The sequence below is a fragment of the Geospiza fortis genome, unplaced genomic scaffold (genome assembly GCF_000277835.1).
Source record: "Geospiza fortis unplaced genomic scaffold, GeoFor_1.0 scaffold346, whole genome shotgun sequence".
Lineage (NCBI taxonomy): Eukaryota > Metazoa > Chordata > Aves > Passeriformes > Thraupidae > Geospiza > Geospiza fortis.
In genome coordinates, this window is record NW_005054361.1 from 657,831 (window position 1) to 668,384 (window position 10,554).

The window sequence follows — 10,554 nt, forward strand, 5'->3', positions numbered from 1 at the left end:
AATTAAAGGATGTGACAGATGCAAGCTGCATCCAGTGTAGGAAAGACAACCAGTGGGAAAGCACTAAGCATGCACTCAGTTCAATGGTGAATGAAAAACTTTTGTTACTCTGAATTTTAAAATTATGCACAAATGAAGCAATAACCATGTATTTCCTGTGACTATCCTAAATAACTTGATCATCAAAATTCTCAAGAACTCTTGCTTCAAGGAACGTCATTATATGTAAAAAGTTACAGTTCCTTAAAATACCCTAAAAACAGGCAACTTCTTCCCCCTCTTCCCAGGATTATGTGCATTACCAGGATTAACAAAACACATCCAGCCTAGGATTGGGGTTTGTCAGTAATTCCAAATCTGCAGCACAGAACTTGCATTCCCAGAAGAAAGGCTTTTTTTCCTAAATCGCTTATCCAAGTAACATTCCAGGAGGCACTTTTTGAAACAGCAGCCACAATGCTGGGATCAGCTAGAAGGGTTATCACATTCAGCCTCTCCCAGCAATCCGTTTAGATAGCAATGAGTTTTCCCAAAGAAATGTTAATTGTATGTTACACATACATGGTTACTTCACTGTTGTTACATGCACAACCTGTGGCTGTGGAAGGAATAGGGAAGAAAACTTTACATGATGAACTCCCTCAGGACAGAGAGTTTAAGACATGCAGGAAGGAAGATCTCACACCACAGAGCTCCTGGCATCCAAGTACCAGTCTGCCTGAAACACCAATTACCCAAATGAGCTCAGGCTACCAGTTACATGTGAGATTGTTCTGTATTTTATTGTCCTACCTATTTAGCTAATCAAAATAATCCTGCAAATTCTGGATGTGGTCTTGTCAGTTTGATATCCACAAAATAATGAACTAATTCATAAACCTTTCAAATGCCAGAAAAATGAAAATACACGCAGAATAACTAAGCAATAAAGGTTTAACTACAGAAGACTTGAACGCAAAGCCAAGCTCACCTCTCCCTTCTTCTCCATATCCAAGATGAGGGGGGATTATTATTCTTCTCTTTTCACCAGTGCATACACCTAGCAAACCTTCATCCATTCCAGCAATCACATAACCTTTCCCAACATAGGTGTCATATGTACGGTTTCGGGAATAACTACGGAAAATATTTGAAATATTTGCACTTCAGCAGTGTCAGGTGTACTCAAGAAAACATGGGCTCTTGCAATAGCTCTGCAACACAATTCTTAAACCAGTTAAGGTCAAACACACAGTCATTAACCAGCACCAGGGAGGCACAAAGGAACTATGTTCCATGAATCCAGGCCACCAGGTTTCATCACTCAGTGTCACACGGGTCACTGATTACCCAGCAGTGAGACCCTGGCTAGTGAACAGCCAGCAAATCTGCAAATTCATTTCTACTGTATCTAGAAAGAAAAATCACACTTATTTATGTATTTTAAATGAAACAGAAAACAGGTTTTGACAAGTAACCGAAAAAAAAATGGTTTACTCCTTTACAATTTCCTCTGCCCTGACACTACTTTAATAAGCACTTATCAACTAGCTATGGTTGATAAGTGCTTCATTTTCATGTGACACCCTGCAGACTACCTCATTTTGCAACCACAGCTATGTAGTTCAACTACCAGAAGGAACAGGTGGGATAAATAGGTTCTCCTGGGATGCTCAACATCAAAATGAGTCATGACAACAAAACCATATCAACACCTAAGCCAGCCACTTAACACACAGGCTGAAGGACCTGCTTCAACACCTCACGACAGAATAAAACAAGACTACAACAACAAATGATGTTTCTTACATGGCCATGACTGTCTTCTACCTTTCTTCAAGGCATGTTACACAAAGGCACAGCCCAAGAAGGAGAAGGCAGAAAGCCTTTAATTCATCTTTACAAGGTAGATCTAGGAAAGAACTAAACCAGTACAAGACCAGGCCCTGATGTAATTCTGAGGTTTATTCAACTGCCCTAAGTCCAGACACCCTTGGCTGAGCTGCCCAGGGCAGTTCTGCAGCCAAATATTTCAGAGTAAAAAGGCAAAGGAAAATATTATTAAAGCTCTCAAACCCAGCCATTTGCAGAGCTTTTGGCATGTTCCCTGTACCAGTGAGAAACTTTGTCCTGGATAGCTCCAGGGTTTTCAATCCCTATTGTTAGCTGCCCTCTTTCTTCATTTATGAATTCTGCAGGAGGTCAGGAAACCGTGTTTTAGTGAACAAGCTCTCTAACAACCCTCAGCACTTCAGAATGATGTAGAGGTTGCTGTCTACAAAGCATTTATTACTATTTCTTGACAGCAACCCTCATATAAATACTCAGCTATTTTCAAAAATTGGTTAGTTACTAGAGAAGATATATCTCAAAAAAGAGCAATAGGTACACTGTGGATAAGCTTTGAGTTCTTAACTTATAAGCTTTCGCAAATTGTAAATCAAGGTCTACAGAGATGGCTGTTGCAGTAGTGCTAAGCATTTTTCTCTGAGCTTATTTTGTAGAACACTTTACATTGGCTCACTCTCACCTCCTTTTAGCCAGCTGTTCTGAAAGCTGGAGTGGGATAGTGAAGCACTGTTCCACTAAAAGCAACCAAAGTCACAGTAATCTACAAGGGTATTGTTCATATGAATCTGTACAAGAGGCTCATGTTCCCATAGAGCTTTGAATTTACTGTCACAGTAATCCCTCTTCCTTCATTGCAGAAAAACCCTCTAATTGAATTCTGCAAACCCATAATTCTGTCTTGAAAGACATCAGCCTTCAAAATGCAAACAGTTTCCAAGTGTAAATATGATAAACCTCACTAGCCACTAGCACACTGACTCACAATTCTCAGGACATAAAATGGAATCATCATAATTTTCTCTCTCTTCGGTGGTATTACCTATTTGGCAGATAAACCCTATGGGGCAAAGTCCTCAGGCTTGTGTGCCTAAAGCACTTGGCTTTTCTGGGTGGGCCACTACCCCTAGATGGCGTCTGTGACAATGACATGGTACAAAACAGCTCTTTTCCTTCCCATAAGGAAAAGTTTTCTATGAGTCTTTTAAAAAGACTCCAAGTCCACTCAAATTTTTCAAAAAGGATGGAAAAGCAAAGAACTGTGTTTGAGCATATTACGGACACGACAAAGGAGTCCAACTGGACATGCAGTCTGTAGAGTTGAATGTTTTGGTTACCTGGAATCAAACAATGTGCCATCCAAAAGTGTGCCATTGTAATGGTATCGCAGAAAGTCTCCTGTCTGGCTTCTCCGCTCACAAGATTCAGGCACTAGCTGGTTCTCAATAGCAATGCCATCCTTGGGGTTATGCAGATCCAGCAAAACCACATCAAAGACAAGGGAAGCTTGGCCAGGGATCTCCTTACCTACAAAAGTGTTAGAGCAGAAAATTGGTAAGAAACAGCAGGTGTTCCAGCAGAAGCTTAAACATGTTTGTTGAAGAAAAGTAACGTACGGCCAAATATCGAGCACCTCCCCTTCCAAAATAAATTAGAATCATAGATTATTTGAGTTGGAAGGGACTCACTACAATTATCAATCCAACTCCTGGCCCTGCACAGGGCACCCCAAGAGTCACACCCTGGCCCTGAGAGCATTGTCCAAACACTTTTTGAATTCTGTCAGGCTCAGTGCTGTGACCATTTCCCTGGGGAGTCTGTTCCAGTGCCCAGACACTCTCTGAGTGAGGAACCTCTTCCTAATATCCAATCTAAACCTCCTCTGACACAACTTCAAAGACTCTGTCACTTGTCACCAGAGATCAGTACCTACCCCTTCCCCTTCCCCTCATGGGGAAGCTGTAGACTGCAGTGAGGTCTCCCCTCAAATCTTCTCCAGGATGAACAGACCAAGTGACCTCAGCTGCTTTTTACACGGCTTCCCCTCAAGCCCCTTCACCATCATCACTGTCCTCCTTTGACTCTCTCCAATAGCTTAATGTCTTATATTTTAGCACCCCAAACTGCCCCCAGCACTTGAGGTGAACCTGCCCCAGTGCAGAGCAGGGCAGGACAATTCCCTCCCTTGCCTGGCTGGTGATGCTGTCCCTGATTTCCCCCAGGACACTCTTGGCCCTCCTGGCTGCCAGGGCACTGCTGACTCATGTTGAACTTGCCATCTACCAGGAGCCTCAGGTTCCCTTCCCATGGTGCTGCTCTCCAGCCTCCCATTCCCCAGCCTGTGCACACAACCAGGGTTGCCTCATCCCAGGCAGAGAATCAGTTTGTTTAATTTCATATGGCTGGTGATTGCCAGCACTCTAATTTATCCAGGTGTCTCTGCAAATTTGCTTCTAGTCAGTCATTTATTGGTTCAAAGTTTTTTTTTTCACTGAATTCTCCAACTGAATAATTTCCTTCTATTCCCACAGTGATGGCACTGCCTCACTGAAAACAAAGGCCTCTTCAGCCCCACAGTTAATGATAATGAAGCCACAGAAGGGGTATGAAACCTCATACATCACAGACACATCCTTAAGCACCAGAGCAGAGAAAGAATATAAGTAAAAGTCACAAACTATAATTCAACATGGAGATGTCTATGTATAATCTGCAGGCTGCACAGTCTCACAAGACAATCTATTTCGTAGTTATCACTAGAGCATTTGTTGAAAAAAAACCACAACAAAACCCATCTGGAATTAAAAATACATTTAACATATTTTTTCTTAAAGTTTTTCTCCTTTCTGTGGCAGTCTGAAAGGATTATACAGTCACCTGTCTTCAAGTTTTTGGCGCCACTAGACATTAATCACAGATTGTATTCCCTGACTGAAATAAAATTTCAGTATATAAATACTACAGTTGTATCAACAATATGTCTGTTAAGTAGTGTCTCTCTGAACAGGGTAATAATGCTGCCCATAAATTTAAAATACAGAAAATTTGTTTTAAAATATGCATGACTTGGGATTGAAAACAAAAGAGGAACAACTAAAGGAATAACTTTTACCATCTCCATCCTCTCCATACGCCAGGAAAGGTGGGATTGTGATAATGCGCTTCTCCCCTACGCACATTCCCAGGAGACCCTGGTCCATGCCAGGAATCAGCCATCCAATCCCCACATAGGTATCGTAAGTTCGCATCCGATTATGGCTAAACATGAGAAAGGAAAAAAAAATCACAACCAAATGTCAGACTGGCACAGGAAAGAACAATATTAACCTTTAAATCCACGTACTCTGCACAGTGTAGCTCACAACTTGCTAGTCCAAAAGTATCAGTCCTTCATTTGCCAAGGGCTGGCTGGGAAGTTTTCCAGAGTGCTTAGCTATGTCAGGAACCTCACAGAGGCTTGGAAAGTGGCTCTCAGGCAGCTGTTACTAAAGCATCATTTTCCACTGAGTTCTAATGAAGCACAGATGCTGTACACGTAAAATCTCAGTAAGAAAGTTTCATTACATGTTTCATTACAAATCCTGCTAAGTTTACAAAACTTGTATCTAATCTGAACAGCTATACTGGTTATAGAGACTTTTAACTGACTTCAATAAATAGTAATATACATACAAGGAACGAAATTTAAAATTTAAAAAAGCATCTGGATTGGTAATGCCCACGAAGAAATAACAGACAGTTTTATTGGTTTGAGTCAGTATTGCTATCCTATAATCCCTGAAAAAAATTACTAACACACATCCAACACCAGATGTCATTTCCTGTGTTTCTGGGCAGTTAGCATAAATTGTTACACAGGTAAAAGGGGAGCAAACTATGGTGAGATACCTATCAAACTACACAAAAACCCACAACCCAGCTGCATACCTTGAATCAAACAGGGTCCCATCCAAGAATGTTCCATTGTAATGGTACCGTACAAAGTCAGACACCTGGACTGTCCGAGGACACTTCTCAGGTTTGAAGTAGGTCTGAATCTGCACTTCATCCTCTGAGTTCCACAGATCTATCAGGAGCACGTCAAAATGGAGCACAGCATTGGGGGGTATCACACCAGCTGCAAAAGCAAAACACACATACAGTTTTCTTTCCCTTTTTACACAGGGTATCAGCAAAAAGGAACCAATCCATGCATACCCTAAAAAAGCTGCATAATGCACACCTTATCTTCTGTTGTGCTTACAACTCCTTGGTCCCTTGCCATTGCTGCAGATATTTATGGGGGGTAGGGGGGGAAATCTGGCAAGATGAACTCTTTTCACAGCTGTCCATCAGGCAAACTATCTTGAGTTAGCATTTTTTGCCTCTCTGAGGCTGTAGAACAAAGATACTTCTGGAACCGACAAGACCTTGTGCAGCACTGCAAAGCCACAATTTTGGTTTAAGTATTTAACAGGGAGGTAGATATAAATAAATAGTTAACTTTCATAGCGAAAGTGAAGGACTTGAAGGTCTTCTGCAGCGAACTGCTCTTCCTTCAGCGCACAGAGGGAGTCAGGAGAGATTCCTGCAGGCTATAGGCTTAACAAACACCTCTGAGGAACAGAGGATAACCACCCAGAAATCCACTCCTTGCAGTTCCTACCCTTCCCTTCTGTGGCTCCGTTTCCCATCTGCTCTGTTGAATCCCTCATCCCAGCAGCCGGGCCGGTGCTGTACTTACGGACGCCTTCACTCCCGTAGGCAAGCTTAGGGGGAATCTTCACAAACCGGCGCTCGTTCACACACATGCCCACCAGAGCTTGGTCCATGCCAGCAATGAGCTGACCTTTGCCCACAAACACGTTGAACGTGGATCCCCTGTCATAGCTGAAGGGAGAAAAGCAGGAAAGAATGTCACTGGTTCATTTACACCTCCTTGCACTGTTTGTTTGTTGGGGTTTTTTTTAAGACAGTTAACTGCACCTTGTCTCTCTCTTGCCCTGTTAGCATAACTTTATCAGTCCTAAAGGACCAGCGGCTCCTAAAGGAAAGGGCAAATCCAAGGTGCTCCTGAGACATCAAAACAGTTCTCCTTCTGTCCACTGCTCATCCTAGCAGAGTGCAATGTGTACTACAGGCACATGAGGCCAGAACTACATACAGCTAATTCACGCACTAACATTAAAAGTAGCACTGGAAAATTAAGGAAGAAAAGGAAAAGTTAAACACTGTTATGAGATATGAAAGGATAACTGCTCCCACAGTAGGATCTCAGCATATTGATTTCAGTCAGCAACATCACAAAAATATTATATAAGACCTAAAAGCTTTACAATGTGAAAATCACACTTCCAATCTCTGTGGGGAAAAGGGAGAGAGAAAAGATGCTTTTTAAGTAGTAGTTGTGAGGTTTGCCAACAGGCTGTTTATTTTCTCCTCCACTTTTACAGCACTCAGTTAAAGCACAGAGACGTGTTTTAAATGGCAGGTTTGCCAGACCAAGAATCAAGAAACAAATTATTCTCCTCTGTGATAATACATGAATATTCAAAAGGTAAAAGAAACGATGCTTAAATGACTCAGTTTTCCAGAGAGGATGGAGAACAGCAGTGTTACCACAGCAGAACACTGCATTACGTGGTTCATTCGGCCACCTTAAATCTGCACAATGACCCCACTTTGATGTGCCTGAATTACTGCTATTGAACCTCTTGAAGAAGTATAAAAACACATGTCAAGAAGCACCTCAAAAGCTTCATGCCTGTTGTTTTGGTTTTTTTTTTTACATTTAGATACATATATATATAAAAGTCAGATCTGGGGGGGAGGAAAAAAAAAAGGCTTGCGCCTTTTGCATGCTAAAATTCTGGAAAGCAGCCAGCAGCTAGACATCCCTAGGGAAATGATGTCAAACTTTCCTTCCAAGACTGTACACATCACTTCCACAACATACTGACCCTCCTAACAGTCCCACATCCTTGAATCTCTCAAATATTTTACTGAGTGAACTCTCTGTTTGCTCCATCTTTTTTTTTTCCTTCTGACAAACATTTATCTTAAAGTAGGCAACCCTCTCTTACTGAGCATTCACTTTCAGTTGCAGTATATTCCCACTCCCAGTAAAGAATGGAAAATATTTAAATTAGGCCCTGACAAATTCTATTATACACATAAAACCATAATTTTAATGTTAAGACTAGTAATATAATAGGTTCTAAGAAACCCTCCAAATGGTATTTTGTAGCAAATGACAAGCTTGGCAATACATCTGGGATGAACTCAGAACAGAAGAGCTTTCTTTTTAGTAAAATAAATGTACAATTAAGAGAACATTGATGCAAAGCAGAGAACCGAACAAAGCACTGATCAGACCACGCAGCTTTGCAGGACTGATTTTGCAGCTTCCTTAAAACTAAGCAAAATTTGTTTCTATTAGTGGACTTGACCAAATTAATAGTAAATAACTAGGCAACTAAATTCAGACTTTTAAATGCGAATCATTTTATGGCCATTGAAATAAAAACCACCAATGCCAAGGCAAAAAAAAATATAAACAACTAATGACAATAATATGGTAATTTATGTAACACAGTTATGATTAATAAGACTTTGTCAACAGCCTGGTAACTTGAGGAGCAGTATTGCTACCTGCTCCTTGGAAATACAGAAAATTAATTTTAAAACTCAAGAATATTTTCAAGAGCTGAAGAAGGAACAAAGCAAAACTGCCCTTAGGTCAACATCTACAGTATTTTCTAGACTGATTTCATAAGAGTGTTCGATTAAACTGATGCTGCTAAGCATGCTCATAAACTTAAAAAAAAAAGGCAAGCAAGCAAACAAAAACAGGTAAGAAAAAGGGCTTGTTTTTATATAAATTGACTAAATCTCTTTAACTTATAGGCAGGGAACACCAAAGATTTTAGAACAAATACTCCAGAATATTTCTTGCATTGACCCACAGAAGACAAAACACTCCTATTTTTCCATGTCTGAACATGATTAAACACTGTCATTAGTCTTAAAAAAGATCATAGCAAATAACAAAAGTGCACACCAATATGAGCTGCCATGTAGAAAAAAAATCCCAAGCTGAACAAACCTGATATTTTGTATCCTGTTGAAATTACGGCAGCCACAAAAATATTCAAGTTGGACTAGACTATCACCATTACCATTTATTTACTAATATTTAGAGGATCCAATGAGATAAATGCTGCACAGTTCTGCCCAATCTGTTCCTGCCCCAAGTAATTCAGAACGAAATGACAAGGAACTAAAACGAGAGCCAGCACCTGGGCAGCCCCTCCAGGTGCCCTGCCTCAATGCACGAGCAGCAATCAGAAACACACTTCTGAACACGTGGCCAGTTTTCCCATTGTCACATATTTATAAAATAACCCACGAGGATGCTGCCTTTGTGTGTCTTCACATCCACAGCCAAGATTTGTGTTCCAAGCCCATCAGTTGCCAACGGATTCACTGTCTGCACTGTACCTTTTCACTGAAACTGCACCAACACCAGCTGAAGTGCCAGCTATCACACCCCACATTTTAGTCAGAGAAGTGCTGGTTGTATGGCACTACTGGCACGCTAACTACAGACAGCTCCAGAGGGAGATCTGAGCTTTGAAGGACAGTTATTTCCCTAAGGCTGTAGATTTTCCTTGGAGCACAAGGGAGATTACCAGGATTACTGAAAATACATTTTGCTTTATCTTTCTAAATAATATTTTGGTCGGTGGTAATGAATGAAGTAAGAAAAAACAAATAAGCTGGCAGCAGTAGCAGCATCCTTCATAACCTCCTGATCCCACTATTTAGGCTTCCTGATCCCAAAATAACAGCAGGAAAGCAGCTAGGCACTTCACTGTTCATAGGTCACATTTATTCAAGGATAAAGTATCCAAGAAATTCCATGTAAGTACAGCTTGATAATTCCTATATTTCCGGCAAGGATAATGATTCAGAACCAATCGTATTCCAGTAGGTTTGAGCCTGGATAAGACATATGAAATGTACAGAATGAATCGGGCAGGAAATCACTGCTGTGAGAGACTGCGATACCATATACACTCCTGTTTACCGGGCTAAGGTTACCTGAATAACCTTACGGTCTTCACTCTTGGAGCAGAAAAGCTCCATTCAGCGCCCTGGAAAAGCAGCTGAAAGAACATGCTAGGAATCCATGATGGCAAACAAACTACTGCGGACTGGACCCAGCCACTACAGAGGTCTTGCCCCATGTCCCCAGCGGTCACACCCCAGCTCACTGCCCTTCATATTTCAAAGGCATCTTCCCATGGTGATCTGTAGGTCCCGCATGTAGGACGTTACCCATCCTGCCGCTGACTCGCTTCTAACTGGTCACCCCAAAAGCGCCCACGGGGCACTGCTGGGATAAGCAGAGGAACCCGAACCGAACCTCCACCCAGCGCCACGATCACTGCACACCCCAAAAAAAACCACCCTCGTGAGGGACAGCACCTCTCGCTCCCCTCCTCTCCCTCCCAGTGCCCAACCAAGGGCGGGCTTGTGCCAGACCTGGAGTCGAAGCGGGTGCCGTCGGGGAAGGAGCCGAGGTAGTGGTAGCGCACGAAGTCCCCGGGGCGCACGGCCCGCGGGCAGCTCTCGGGCACGAAGCGCCGCTCGACGCCGAGCTCGGTGCCGTCCGGAGGGGTTCCGGCGGCGGGCACCGGCGGTGCCTGGCAGGCCGCCCAGCTCTCCAGCAGCGCCGGCAGCAGC

The 10,554-nt window shown here is 42.3% G+C and overlaps 1 protein-coding gene across 1 annotated transcript in view; it reads right to left on the reverse strand.

Moving 5' to 3' along the window:
- The window catches only part of FKBP9 (FKBP prolyl isomerase 9), a 17,991-nt gene extending 7,443 nt beyond the window's left edge, over window positions 1-10,548 (reverse strand). Inside the window, exons 1-6 of the mRNA XM_005423913.3 lie at window positions 10,354-10,548; window positions 6,551-6,696; window positions 5,755-5,944; window positions 4,940-5,085; window positions 3,165-3,354; window positions 971-1,116 (exon numbers count right to left, since the gene is read on the reverse strand). Of these exons, the coding sequence (XP_005423970.1) occupies window positions 971-1,116; window positions 3,165-3,354; window positions 4,940-5,085; window positions 5,755-5,944; window positions 6,551-6,638 (760 nt within the window). The 5' untranslated portion in view covers window positions 6,639-6,696; window positions 10,354-10,548. The remainder of the gene's footprint in view (window positions 1-970; window positions 1,117-3,164; window positions 3,355-4,939; window positions 5,086-5,754; window positions 5,945-6,550; window positions 6,697-10,353) is intronic.
- Between the last annotated feature and the right edge of the window lie 6 nt (window positions 10,549-10,554).